At 41.1% G+C, this 15,480-nt stretch overlaps 1 protein-coding gene across 2 annotated transcripts in view; it reads right to left on the bottom strand.

The window, feature by feature from the left end:
* The window catches only part of necab2 (N-terminal EF-hand calcium binding protein 2), a 94,498-nt gene that overhangs the window by 37,684 nt on the left and 41,334 nt on the right, over positions 1–15,480 (bottom strand). For both annotated transcript variants that reach the window (XM_013138980.3, XM_013138979.3), the window contains exons 4-5: positions 9,542–9,567; positions 9,074–9,171 (exon numbers count right to left, since the gene is read on the bottom strand). In XM_013138980.3, the coding sequence (XP_012994434.1) occupies positions 9,074–9,171; positions 9,542–9,567 (124 nt within the window). The remainder of the gene's footprint in view (positions 1–9,073; positions 9,172–9,541; positions 9,568–15,480) is intronic.

Genomic DNA, 15,480 nt, shown 5'->3' with positions numbered 1-15,480 from the left:
TAGGACACAGGGACAAAGGAGACAGTGGGGTAGGAACCAGGGACAAAGGAGACAGTGGGGTAGGACACAGGGACAAAGGAGACAGTGGGGTAGGACACAGGGACAAAGGAGACAGTGGGGTAGGAACCAGGGACAAAGGAGACAGTGGGGTAGGACACAGGGACAAAGGAGACAGTGGGGTAGGACACAGGGACAAAGGAGACAGTGGGGTAGGACACAGGGACAAAGGAGACAGTGGGGTAGGACACAGGGACAAAGGAGACAGTGGGGTAGGAACCAGGGACAAAGGAGACAGTGGGGTAGGACACAGGGACAAAGGAGACAGTGGGGTAGGACACAGGGACAAAGGAGACAGTGGGGTAGGAACCAGGGACAAAGGAGACAGTGGGGTAGGACCCAGGGACTGTGTGCCATGTGGTATCACTTGTGAAGTAACCATGGCTGCAAAGTGTTGATGATACTACCCATCATAAGAGTACAGGGCAGCAACAAAGGCATCAAAATGAATAAGCCAACAGTAAACCTAGCTAGGCAGTAACCTGTCATGTGAATAATGATCACTAACGCTTCTATCTATATAGAAATTCAAATGAGCTCCCCAATTAGATTATTCAGACATAGACAGATCTGTGAGAGCCATGTGCACCGCTGAAGCACTTTCCTGAGCAAAGAGAAAGAGAGATCTACTGGGATGAACCCTCTCCTGAGAAACACAGTGACCCTGCCTGGAAGGCTAGCTTCCTCATTACTTTCTCCTTGTTCCTGCTTCTGCTCATTCTTTTACAGTATTTATGTAATGTATTGCTGAAAGAGAAGTTTACCATCCAAACTAAATTCTTCCAAATCTCAATAGATATAAATGTTTTACATGAAGCAGACATTCATATTTAGAGCGACTTAAAGAGGCAATAGGCTCAACTGACTTGCTTAAGGACAGAACATTTTCACTTTGGCGGCTCTGGAATTAGATCTAGCAACAGTTCAGTTACTGGTCAGATGCTCTAACCACCCCTTATAGATCACACACTGGGACCATAGATGACTAACGCGTACACCGATCAGCCATAACATTATGACCACTGACAGGTGAAGTGAATGACACTGATAATCTCGTTATCATGGCACCTGTCAGTGGATGGGATATAGTAGACAGAAAGTGAACATTCTGTAATCAAAGTTGATGTGTTAGAAGCAGGAAAAATGGGAAAAGTGTAAGGATCTGAGTGACTTTGACAAGGGCCAAATTGTGATGGCTAGACGACTGGGTCAGAGCATCTCCAAAACTGCAGCCCTTGTGGGGTGTTCCTGGTTTGCAGTGGTCAGTACCTATCAAAAGTGGTTCAAGCAGTCACTGGCAACAGGGTCATGGGCGGCCAAGGATCATTGATGCACATGGGGAACGAGGCTGGCCTGTATGGTCTGATCCAACAGCCATGTTACTAAAGCTTAAAAGTTAATGCTGGTACTGATAGAAAGGTGTCAGAACACAAAGTGCATCGCAGTTTGTTGCATATGGGGCTGTGTAGCCACAGACCAGTCAGGGTGCCCATGCTGACCCCTGTCTACTGCTGAAAGCACCTACAATGGGCATGTGAGCATCAGAACTGGACCACAGAGCAATGGAAGATCATTTTCTTTTACATCACGTGGATGGCCAGGTGTGTGTACGTTGCTTACCTGGAGAACACATGGCACCAGGATGCACTATGGGAAGAAAGCAAGCCAGCGGAGGTAGGGTGATGCTTTAGGCAATGTTCTGCTGGGAAACCTTGGGTCCTGCCATACATGTGGAAGTTAATTGTTCTGCACATTGTTGCAGACCATGTGCACCCTTTCATGGCAAAAGCATTCCCTGATGGCATTGGCCTCTTTCAACAGGATAATGCATCCTGCCACAAAACAAAAATTGTTCAGGAATGACTTGAGGAACGCAACAACGAGTTCAAGGTGTTGACTTGACCTCTAAATGCCTCAGATCACAATCCAATTGAGCATCTGTGGGAAGTGCTGGAAAAATTAGTCTGATCCATGGAGGTCCCACCTCGCAACTTACAGGGCTTAAATGATCTGCTGCTAACATTTTGGTGCCAGATACCACAGCACAAGTTCAGAGGTCTAGTATAGTCCAAGCCTCGATGGGTCAGGGCTGTTTTGGCAGCAAAAGGGGGACCTACACAATATTAGGCAGGTGGTCATAATGTTATGGCTGATTGGTGTATATCATCCCTATATAATGAAATCTTTTTATCTCTAAAACTTTTGAAAACATTTCCATGTTATATAAACTAATTATCAAATATAAAAGACCAGAAGCTATTTTTAGGGCTCAATAGAGTGGCTGATGGCTCTAAGTCACTGTCTGGCAGTACAGTTGAGTCAGTGCAGCCGGGAGTTTAAATCCTGGTTGCCATATACCAACAGCGCATGGCAGTCCCATGGAGGTGGTGCAAATTGACACTGTACTGTCCAGGGTGGATGGGCAGGCTAGGCTGTCAAACTGAATGCTTTGTCCGTTACACTCTAGCTAAATATAAAAAATATAAATAAATATATTCAAAAATAGGTCCTACATTCAGGAAAATATGGGACTACATTGAGTGGGTTGTCTGCTCTGAATATTAAAACATAATGCAACGATTTAAAATGTAATTGCAATAAAGGGGAGTAACAAGGTCTTCATCAGAGTCAGTGACAACATTTTATTGTGAAACTTGGTTGCATAACCTACATATAAATGACCTTCACGACAAAACAATGTCATCTAAAATGATCGTCGCCAGGTCTAAAATACCTCTACACTTTTGAAGGATTAGGACAAAACAGAGGCACAGTGGAGATCCATCCCTTGGCTTTCCCCTACAACAGCTCTGGTTTACAGCAAAGCCAGACAGGCTTTTGATGAGTGCCTCTTCTGTTACCAGGGAAACACAGTAACCCTAGTCACCAGGTTTGATAAGGTGAGAGTCTCAGGGCTATACAGAAAGGGCGTTGTGAACATAAACAGAAAATAAAATGCTACTGAGAGTAGTATTTTCAGGAATACTTTTTCACCCCATTCAAAAGTAAGATGAATTATTGATCCTGTACATGAAAAAAAATAACAGAAGTGCTTAGAGAGATTTAATTGAAGGGGGGAAAGTAACCACTGAAGTCACCTTAGTGATAGTTTGACCTAGATTCATATTTGGTTGAAATAATGCTTACCCTGAGTTGTTCTTGAAAGCCAGTGGAGTCATTTTTCACAACAAGCCATTTCAATTCATGAATTTGGACCATGCTAAAACTGAGATGAGGGCAAGACATATACACTGCTCAAAAAAGGGAACGTAATCATCACAGTATAACACCAAGTAAATTAACCTTCATCAATTCTGACCAATTAGGAAGCATAAGCCATTGTGAATCAATGTCACCTGTTATGTTGCAAATGAAAGTGAGAACAGGTGCCCTGGAGAGGCAACAGCAAGATAACCCCCAAAAAGAGAATAGTTTTGCAGGTGGAAGCCACAAACTGCTCTCTCCTCATCCTTCCTGACTGATCCTGCTCTAGTTTTGTGTTTTGTTAGTGTCCTTGTCACTACTGGTAGCATGAGGTGGTACCTGCAGCCCATTCAGGTTGCCCAGGTAGTCCAGCTCCTCCAGGATGGCACATTCATACTGTGTATGCTGTCACAAGAAGGTTTGCTGTGTCTCCCAGTCTCAAGGGCATGGAGGAGATACTAGGAAACAGGCCGTTACATGAGGAGAGCTGGTCAGGGCCGTAGAAGGGCATCAACCCAGTAGCACGGTGCTGAGGTAAACGTAAATCTTCAGCAGGATGGGGGTAGATGCAGAACAATGAGTTTTAGGACGGGATAGAGGAAGATACACTACCGGGGGTACAATGGATAAGGAACATAGGTTGTTTTTAATGGTACAACCATGCAGTTTCTTATCTCCACCCATTCCTCTGTAAGTATTGAATCTACATCCAAATGCTTTAGAGACTCCTCAGATGATTATCCTGTAAGCTTTTGACACGTCTCTCTATTTGCAAATAAAGTGTTAATTGGGCCAAGAGAATTTTGTCTCTCTACTTACTCCTTTAAGAGTGTCAGACCCACTGGGTTTTGTTGTGGAAATTTCTTATACAATGTATTCTGATTGTATAAAGGACTGAGTCCCACTGTTAAGATAGGTACAGGAATGTGTGGGACCTGGTATTTGCATAGGGGACATCTATTGTCTGTCCAGATGCAGATCAATGGGTTTTAGGACAGGATAGGAGAAGATACAGCAAGGGGGCAGTAAGGTCAGTTGGCCCCTTTGGGTAAACATTATTGCAGGAAGGATAAGGTGGGGGAAGATAGCATTTGACGTGTGTGATAGAACAAAGGGAAAGGTGTTTGATTGACATGAAACAGATGGCAGCATCTTACCACACCCCTTCTTCCTATGTAATAAATACTGTCGAAATGATGTTTTTATTTAGAAACTATCCACCGTTACTTTGTAACCTGTATACTTTCTCCTTGCAAGCAAGATTAAAACCGTTTATTGCGCAATTGATTTCTCCTGTCTTACCTACCATTTTCATAGAACTTTGGAATTTTAGAAATTGCCATCACAGTTTTCAAGCAGAAAAGATGCGGGGTACATTGTTCCCTTTTTTGCAGTTGGCTTTTGCTTTTGTTCTGTTCTTAAAAAAGAAGCTTGCATTGTATTTGAAAAAGCTAAAAACATTTTTGAAATGCATTAGGTGCATAAACATAGACTGTATTCTATCAACATGTTCTCACTACTGCACCAACACATCCTTATGATCTTTGAACTTGAGGAGTGATATATGAACAATGTGCTGGAATAGACTGGATACGTGCTGACAGGTAGCCTATCTGTTCTGCAGGCACAGGCTTCGAGAAGTACTACCAGATCAGTCAACCGACTCAATGTCAAACACACAGAGATAAATATCAACAAAAGAACACTATTCCGAAATAACTCCCCTGCTGTGCCACCATGTCAGAAGGAGTGAGGCATTGATATTACGAAGTAGTGGGGAGACGGCCATAAATACACTAGGGCTGCATGAATCTGGATCAAGGAGACATGAATGGAGGAAAACGATATGTCAGGAGGAGCTGTTCAAAGACCTGGTGCACTAGCTCTGCACCTCTTAACAACTCAGTCTATATTAACATTTTAAACAGTAGCTTCATCTCGTCCCCCATGCCGGTGTCACTGACATAAAGGAATATCTAAAATACAGGAAGAAACAACCCCCCTCTCCCAGGACAGGGGTGAGCCGGGGTAGGGCAGGAATGAAGAACATAATGAAAGTGCTGCAAAATAAAGGAATGACTAACGGTTAGGAGCGTTAGGCGATCGAAACCCGATCCGACATGGCGAAGAAATCTGCTGTTTGGACCTTTGAGCAAGGCCCTTTATCCAAATTGCACCAGGGTTGTCTGATCCAATGGCTACGACCCTGCCCTCTGAGGGTTTCACACATGGGTAGTGGGTATATTGGACCTGGTACAAATATAAGCACCCAACCAATGATTATAAATCGGCTGGCCGGGTAAATTTATTTTAAATTGAAAAAGCAATATTGAACACATTTTCCAGAATAGAAATATCGAGAAACCTATGTATTACTTATGAAATAAACAAAAATAGTGGTATTAAATGAACAGTAAAATGAGTATGCTACATGCGTGCTTAAATATTCACATCAATATGTGTGTGTGTTCTGTGACTATTTTCGGATAAACAGAGGATAATGAGAGTAGCTCATTAAACAGAGTGCATGCAGGATGGACAGGAGAAGACGAGACGTCTTTAATATATTCTTAGTTTTCATACTTTCTTAATCTCCAGACTCTAAAGAGCCAAGAAATAAATACATCTGAAAACATTTTAAACTTCCTCATTACCACATCCTCTGGAAAGTACTAGAACATACAGCAATGTCCTGATTATGCGTACAACATATATTAATATTAATTAATGGTTACGTATTTCTACAATATGTTTGATTATTTTCAGTTGTTATAGAACTGTTATAGAAATGGAAGCTGTTTCCCCACAGGAGCTACCAGATATTCAGCTTAACATATCTTCCAGCCAGCATCAAACCCATTCCCGGCCGTCCAGATAACCATGGTCCAGTGGGGTCAGGGTGAGAAGTGATCCCTGCTGGGAAGAGAGCTGCCAGTCTCCTCCTAATGACAGGCCCTGTCTGACCCTCCACATCCTGCTCCCACCACAGAGGGGAACAGACCCACAACATCATCACAGCAGGCCAGTTTGGTTGCACAGGTGCGTTCATTGTGACCAGCCTGTCATCAGCACCAATTCAAAAAGAATGACCTCTGCACTCAGCTACTGACCTGTCACAAGTCCACTCTGTAGGAGGCTAGCCATACATGCAGGCACAGCAGCTGAATTTAGACGTGGCACAAACTGTTTAATGATGGGTCTACATCCCTACGGAATAGATTACAACAACAACAATGCAATCCATCACAAGGTTTCCACACTGCATGGCAAAATCAGTAAAATGAATCAGACAAAGGAAATCTGTATTTGACATTTTATTTTAAACTAAAAACTGGATGGTTGATAGCTTTTCACTCTACACTGAAGATGGAACAGGAAATGGTAGATAAAGAGAAGTAGAGGAGAAGAGGAAGAGGAGCAGAGCAGAAAAGAAAGAGTAGAGGCACAGAGCAGAGGCAGAAGAGGAGCAGAAGAGTGGACAGCAGAGGACGAAAAAGCAATGAGGACAACACTGAGTAGCTCTAAAAGGAGAATCCCCTTACTGGTATATGTTGTCAGAGATGGCAGCTCTGGGAGTTAATGAGGGTCTCTGCAGGAGAACAGGGTTCACGATGCAGCTGGGGACAGAACAACCCCCACCTAACAAACACCGTCTCTGATTGACTCCACAGTCAGCTGTCTCCATAGTAATCCCTGCACTCATTACAGCCCACCAAGACTAAGAATTAATGATTTGTGATTTGTCCAGGAGAGTTTTACAAATGAATGTTACTCTTAACCACCCGGGAGCCTTCCTGCTGCTTACACAACCGCTACAAGGAGAAGGACGAGGAGTAAATCACCTTCTCAAAACGACATCCTAATTATTCTTGATTAGCACAGCATTGTGTGGCAGTTCAGGATCGCATTATTTCAAGCTCCAATTTATCATTCAAATCTGATAATTGCACATTTTGATGTTTAATTTCCATCCAAAAAAGGGTTTAAAACTGTCCTTATGAGTAGAAAAAAATTGACATGTGGAACTCAACACATTCTACATAATGGACAATGTGGAACTCAACACGCTCCATAATGGACACATGGAACTCAACATGTTGCATAAAGGACACATGGAACTCAACACGTTGCATAATGGACACATGGAACCCAACATGCTCCAAAATTGACACATGGAACTCAACAGTATCAAATGTGTTCAACATCAACATTTTCCATAATGAATACATGGAACTCAACACGCTCCATAATGGACACATGGAACCCAACATGCTCCAAAATTGACACATGGAACTCAACAGTATCAAATGTGTTCAACATCAACATTTTCCATAATGAATACATGGAACTCAACACGCTCCATAATGGACACATGGAACTCAACATGCTCCATAATGGACACATGGAACTCAACACGCTCCATAATGAATACATGGAACCCAACACGCTCCAAAATTGACACATGGAACTCAACAGTATCAAATGTGTTCAACATCAACATTTTCCATAATGAATACATGGAACTCAACACGCTCCATAATAGACACATGGAACTCAACATGCTCCATAATGGACACATGGAACTCAACACGCTCCATAATGGACACATGGAACTCAACACGCTCCATAATGGACACATGGAACTCAACACGCTCCATAATGGACACATGGAACTCAACACGCTCCATAATGGACACATGGAACTCAACACCCTCCATTACAGACATGTGGAACTCAATACATTTTCCATAAAAGATGTGGCACTCAACACGGCATCCAGTCTAAAGGTAGAGAGCACAACACAGCAATCTTTTACTCTGCCTCTTTCCCCAGGAGAATTTCCCCATCCTTACAGAGGGAAACATCACAGCTGAGCAGCAGAGTGCAGCATGAGGAGAGAGGAACACGAACAACTGCTGCGTGCGAAGGAGAAAGAACAAAGGGGGGAAAACTAGGTGGTGGAGGAAAGAGATGAAGTGAGATGAGGGGAATAAATAGCTGAAGTCATTGAAGGGGTTTGTGGTTTGTACTCATACAGTTGCATTTAAACAGAGTAGGGGTTCATCGGAAGGGAGGCCACTGCAGCACCGCAAACCGTGTGTATACAGCATTACCAGCGCAGTGCCGTAAAAGGGACCATAAATATTTGAGGAGTAAACTCAGCTTGAGTACGCCTAGGTAGTTTATAACAGACATTTAACCATCTCCTTTAAGGACTCTAACCTGCAGTACTTAGATGCTGTGTGAAGTTCGCTTCCATCAATTACAGGGACCGTTAACTGCACTGAATGCCCATATCCATCCTGAGGATACCATGGTGGTGGGAGCTGTTACATGAAAGCGGGATTCATTAGATTGGGTAGTGGTAACTAGCTGCTGGCTTTGTGTTGCTGGTAGCCGTGGAGCTCAGCTACAGACAGCGTCATGTGGTTGAACCCAGGCTCAACGGTAATGAGAATCCATGCACAAACAGAATAGTCGAAGCTCTGAAACGGCAGGCTATATATAGCCCTGTCTGGGTGGCTGCCACAGTAACGCGTTAGCGCACCACACACATCCACCATAACTCCCAGTTCTCTCTGCAGCACACAGCTTTGCATTATATTGCTGGAGGATGGAGGAGTTTCCATGCTCCTATTGTTAGAAAGGTCAAACATGGAACCACTAGGCTCAGTCTCTGTCTTGTAAACCACAGGCAACACTCACTGAAAAATACATAGTAGAGACGGACGGCAGGAACAGGCAGAGGGACGCACGCACGCACGCACATCAAAAAGCATCTAGTAGAGCAGTCCACCGGGAATCAACTCACCTTCTTGGTGAAGTCCATGGCTCTGAGGATGGACAAGTTGAGGGTCTCCAGGGAGGCCAGAACGCCCTCATAGTCACCCATGTGTTTGGCAAAGTAGTCTGGACAGGGGAAAGGAACAAGGTCATATGGATACACCCACATACAGACATACACACACACACGCACGCACGCACAGACCCACATAGAGACACACACAAATACAGACACACACTCCATCCACAAGCACACATTCAGATCCACATAAAAACACACATTAAGAACCACAGGCGCATGCACACACACAAAAACACTTCACACGGCATGATGGACTAGCTATGTGACTGATCATGTCAGAATACTGCCCGGAATTCATAGTTTGACTGGTAACTGATAATCTGCCAACCCAGGACATTCACAAATACAATACATCTAAACACACACATACACTAACAGTACTGCAACAACACAGATGAATCAGTTGTTACTTACCACAGAGTTCCTTAGTGTCAACATTACTAACAGACCACAGGTTAGTCAGTGGGAGCATTGGGAGACAGAGAGGGAAGAGGCAGTGCAAGAACAGGGTAAGAAAACAGAGGAAAGGCTGGCATGCAACACAACACTAATCAAAATACACGTTTTTCTACCACGTTGATGATCTTAACAGTCAAACTACATACAGAGGCATTGTTTCTGATCATAATTCACATGCTCCAGCCAAAAACACTAGTAGTTCAATACATATTACCTTTTTTTTTGTACAACCAGAAGGTGAAGGGGACCTATATCAGTTATCAATACCACCAGAGGGTGAAGGGGACCTATATCAGTTATCAATACCACCAGAGGGTGAAGGGGACCTATATCAGTTATCAATACCACCAGAGGGTGAAGGGGACCGGTATCAGTTATCAATACCACTAGAGGGTGAAGGGGACCGGTATCAGTTATCAATACCACCAGAGGGTGAAGGGGACCGGTATTAGTTATCAATACCACTAGAGGGTGAAGGGGACCGGTATCAGTTATCAATACCACCAGAGGGTGAAGGGGACCGGTATCAGTTATCAATACCACCAGAGGGTGAAGGGGACCGGTATCAGTTATCAATACCACCAGAGGGTGAAGGGGACCGGTATCAGTTATCAATACCACCAGAGGGTGAAGGGGATCGGTATCAGTTATCAATACCACCAGAGGGTGAAGGGGACCTATATCAGTTATCAATACCACCAGAGGGTGAAGGGGACCTATATCAGTTATCAATACCACCAGAGGGTGAAGGGGATCGGTATCAGTTATCAATACCACCAGAGGGTGAAGGGGACCGGTATCAGTTATCAATACCACCAGAGGGTGAAGGGGACCGGTATCAGTTATCAATACCACCAGAGGGTGAAGGGGACCTATATCAGTTATCAATACCACCAGAGGGTGAAGGGGACCTATATCAGTTATCAATACCACCAGAGGGTGAAGGGGGCCGGTATCAGTTATCAATACCACCAGAAGGTGTATGAATACTTGTTATAACTAAAATACATTCAGTAACTAAGATAAGCGCTGAATCATCACATAGTGCTGTTTTAATGTGTGTTCTCACAAATGTAGTTATTATCAAGTAAATATGAATAAAATAATGGAAGAAATGCATTTATTTAAATCCCTGCAGACAGAACATTATATTTTAATATATTCTTGACCAGCAAACTATCCACTTTTGACCTGGAAAGACAATGACCAGAAGTTACCCATGACTTTGTACATTGAGTTAAGACAGTAGGTTTATGAAAATATGCAATATCTGGAGTCGAAGTGGGATATCCACTTGAGTGAGTTCAAAAGAGATGATGTGAATATTATCTTTTTAGCCTATGGTTTGTTTCAGGACTGCATTTTATTTAAATGTTACCACCCACTAGGATTGCAATGTTTATTAATAAAGAATTGACATTAAGTAAAATAAAATAGGGACTTATTTAATAAACTTATTTACGGTTGTTTTACCATTTAACCAGCAATTTGTTTTATATCTATTGGATAATTGTAAAGTTTTACTTATATTTTAACTAGTCTGCATAAAAAATATAAATATATGACCTCTGTTGCCTTTGGCAAGCATGACTTGCTCATTTTCGGTAACTCCATTGGTCTTAAGAGACTATGAACATGGGGCAATGCAGCATGCAAAATGAACTTGCCAAATGCTTGAATAAGCCTACAGGCTATCAATATAATTGGAGTGTATAATTTATACTTCTCTGGCAGATTTGTGGCTGCAATTTAGATAATGCATCGATACAGCTAGCTACTGTAGCTTGCTGAAATGTTAACTGAGGACGAATAATGAGCTTTTTGATAATGCTGTGTGCATGTCCAAATATTAATGACTTCTGGAACCTGAAATCTGTTTCACTGTAATGATCAAAAGCTAGAGCCAGACAAAAAAATTAAACCGCTGAGATGCAATTTGTTATTTGGCAGTAGCAACCTGCATCGGTCTGCTGAAGTGGAACCCAAACAATAATTTTAATCGAAGACAGGAATTATGTAAAACTAAGGGTGGAAACGATCTATGCTTGTTGATTTTTAAGCACATCAGAAAACCATGCTTAAAAAAACAATTTATGTGAAAATAATTTTTTTATGTAGTTATCTTTTAACTGAATTGTGAGGTCCCTAACTGTTTGGTTAGTGTTTTTCCAGGACAGCATATGAGAAACAACTAAATAAATACAAAATATAACGTAATTCTGCCATTGGGGTAGGATACTTTGTAGCTTGTTAATGTTTAGCCAAATGAAGTAGGTTGGGAAAGAAGACCTATCATTAGACTGTATATTTTTCCTGTTTCTTGAAACCTTTCAGTTTTCTGTTTCCCTTTCAGTTTCCTTCAAGCGTATGAGGCATGTATTCCCGTGTTACAAAGTACAAAGTAAACAATCTGGCCAAAGAAATTAGGGTAATATTTTATAAAATATTCCATATGTGTTCTATTGGCTATGAAGTTATAGTATTTTAGACACTTAATGAATGGAGTGGCAGTTACAGTATTGGCTAGCACAGCTGAGGATAGAAAAACATCTTGAATTGGGTTGAGTGACAGTCACCAAATCCAGTAAGGTATGGAGCACACATTTTATTAATTGATTTCAGCTGGGAAAGCCAGTACCTTAAAAAAAAGTAGTATAGAAGAGAGACTTAGTGTTTGTTAAAAGAGAGAGTCCATTCCCTTGCAGAAAATGATGAAGAAGAAGGAGATGATGATGTGCGGTCTGTAAATGTTTCCATTGACCACAATTGCTGAGCAGTCCCTGTGGAGAACCAGAAGCCCTGACAGAGAACCAGAACCAGGCAAGAGCTGGAGGCAAATCTCTGCTGAGATTTGCTGGGTCTGACAACGACATCCATTTATCCAGAGGCAGCGTTTTTGACTGTTAGACCACCCCAGGCAACTAAGCAGTATTTAATTAACATGATCTGTCTTTACATTGGTTAATAAGAATTAACAGCTGTGTCCATATTTCGACTCATTAAAACAAATACTCTGTTTCTGTAAGCTATGCCTAGCTGATGGCCATCTGGACTTGATTGAAATGGCAATGGTAAAATGCCAGGGTAACATAACCAAAGATAGAAAACATTCCAGGCAAAGATGGAAGCATCATCACAATTGTGTCATTATTGATAATAATTGCCAAAACACAATTGTTTAGCATTCATTTCCAATACATTTGTTCTTGGATTTCAAATCATTTTCTTTGATGCTATGCAGAGGTCTAAGGCCACCTGAGAAAATTGTTCAAAGACATTAATCTGAGCAATAACAGTTTGACGAAAACCCTTAAAGCTTGCGGTTTAGCTCATAACTTTCTGAATAAGTCTACTGTAAACACTTTCTGCAGTACATAACCTGGACATCTAAAAGACCCTGTGATAATTAACTATCGGAAAGCAAGGAATCTTTTTTGCTCTTGCAAATACAGATACTAAGCAGGATTTTACAAAATTCTATTGGCCATCTGATCCAGTAGTTCTGAAGATCTGGAACAACGATAAATCCATGGAAAACAATTCATCTTTATCTCCTCCACCTACAGCACTTAAATATGAAAATAAAATATCTACTGATAAGTCAAACCATGCTGATAGCTTCACTTCACATTTTAGGACTGGTCATTCAAGTGAATGACAGAGCACTGAGCTGAGGCATTCTCCTACTTTGGAGAATGCCTCAATTCTTGTAGCACCTTTCACATGCCATATACACAGCAGGATCACTTGTAATCCCACACATTCCATAGTACAATGAAATCATAATGATTATTCTAATAATTTTGTAATTTAGTAAGGCCACTGTGTGTTTTGGGTCTGCTCACTACAGAAGATAGCCAAACCTATCTTCTTAAGGCCTGTAGACATCTTGTTATGTTGTTGCCGAAGTTAGCAACATGCATGGGAGGGGGACACAATGGGCTGTACTGAATGTACATAGGCTTGAGCTCTTGACCTGACTCTGCTGAGAGTGTTGTTAACTTCACCATGTTTGCAAATCTTGAATAAAGCTTTACTTGTGAAAATAATTTACAATCTCTATGCCTTTCCCATTTAATGATTTCCACAACACGTGTCTAATAAATAAAAAATAAAAAACCCACCACCTGGAATCCCACATATTTTCTCTTTAGTCAGGCTTCAGAGCTGGCATTGGTGGTATCTGGCCAACTGTAAATATCCTAAATTACATAATGGCTAAAGTCTTTAGGTTTCCTACTAAAAAGCTGCTCTGCCAAATGCTGATAAAGCAGTTTACAAGATGTCATTCTGTCCCTCAAGGAAGTTACATTTAAAGGGATACTTTAGTATTTAATTTAATGTCAGACCTAATTTTCTGCCTACATTTTAATATCGAAACCTCACCAAGACAGCTGTTTTGGTCGAATTCCAATTTCAGACAATTGTCTGAGTGTCTAGTAGGGTGCATGACCCAAATACTGAAGTGGACAAACATTAAATTACACAACAATCTCAAGTTTAAGTTTGTCACAGGCTATGTCAATGCAAAAACAATTCATTTCTTAATGCTTTTACTTCTAGTCTCACATAGCCTCAGGTAGTCTCACATAGGATCATAATGACTGATGTTTGTGTTTTTCTTGTAATGTCATATAGTGTTTTACAAGCAATTAAAAAAAAATTAAACAATTTTCTCAGTTGGCCAAATTTTATGTCTCACATTAAATTTGGCCACCTGAGAGAATAAGTTAATATTTCTTTATGGATGTAACTATTTTTGTATAATAACATGGTTTGTTTTATGGACTTAACTGTAATCTCATTCAATTGGAGTCAGTTTGCTACGACAGGAAAATAATCTTGTATGTTGATATGTGGTTTACAATTGGTGGAAACATTTTGTAGGGACTATGAAACTTCATAGTGAAAATTACCTCAGAAGCCTTTATAAAACTGAAACATTTCGAAGAATTGAATGTCCCACAAGTTTCCTTGCAACTGAGTTATTAAATTAAAGATCCTACATCAGGGGGAACTGGCAGGTCCAGAATGACTAGACAAGACCCTAATCAAAATCAGAAGTGCACCTGTTTCCATGGATTTAGTCATATTGTGTAAATCCTTATTCATTTATAATCTTATCGTTCTTGAGCATAGAAGAAGTTTCTACAAATCACTGATTAAAAAAGCAAACGCAGGATCAGATTGATGAGGAGCAAGATGAGGATAACAGTTAATATTTTGCTTGGTATAGTCCAGACACAGGAGGACAGTCTATAAATCGGACTGGCGTTAAATAGAAGAGTTTACATTCTTATCTTCTAAACAGACAAAGGAATACCTCCCAACACTAACTGGTTAAACACTGACTAAGGTTGAAGGGAAAGAAAACTTTCTGAAAACTCCCCAAAAGTGATTAGACAGAAGATACTAGAATGGACTGATAAAAAAAAAAAAAAAACGTAGTTGTGATTTAAGCAAAATAAACGTACAATTTAATGAATGAAGGCATTCGGTGTGAAAAAACAAGGTTCATGTAATGGCTAGACAGCAGCAAAATGTCAACCAGACAGACAGTGAAAGAAGGTAAAAGACAAAATGGAAGAGAGGAAATAAGAGAGGCCGCAGGTAACACAGCATTTGAGTGATGCCTATAGTCTCCAGCAATTCTTTCATTTCTCTCTCCTTCCCCAGGGTTTCATCTTTCTCTTCATCATTCACTTTCACTCTTTGAAATCTAGAAGTGTCATCAACAAATTCCTGTCAGCTAAAGGTTACACCCGTTACACATTTATGAGTATAGAATATGCATACTTCTGCAAAACACATACTGTACTACAATGCACAAAGCAATTTATTTACTGGGGCTTAGTCTAGTGAAATTTTCCCCTGAATTTAAAACAACTTGATTC

The sequence above is a fragment of the Esox lucius genome, chromosome 19, assembly GCF_011004845.1.
Source record: "Esox lucius isolate fEsoLuc1 chromosome 19, fEsoLuc1.pri, whole genome shotgun sequence".
Taxonomy (NCBI): domain Eukaryota; kingdom Metazoa; phylum Chordata; class Actinopteri; order Esociformes; family Esocidae; genus Esox; species Esox lucius.
The sequence above is the reverse complement of the archived record's forward strand: the minus strand, read 5'-3'. Positions and strand labels throughout refer to the sequence as shown.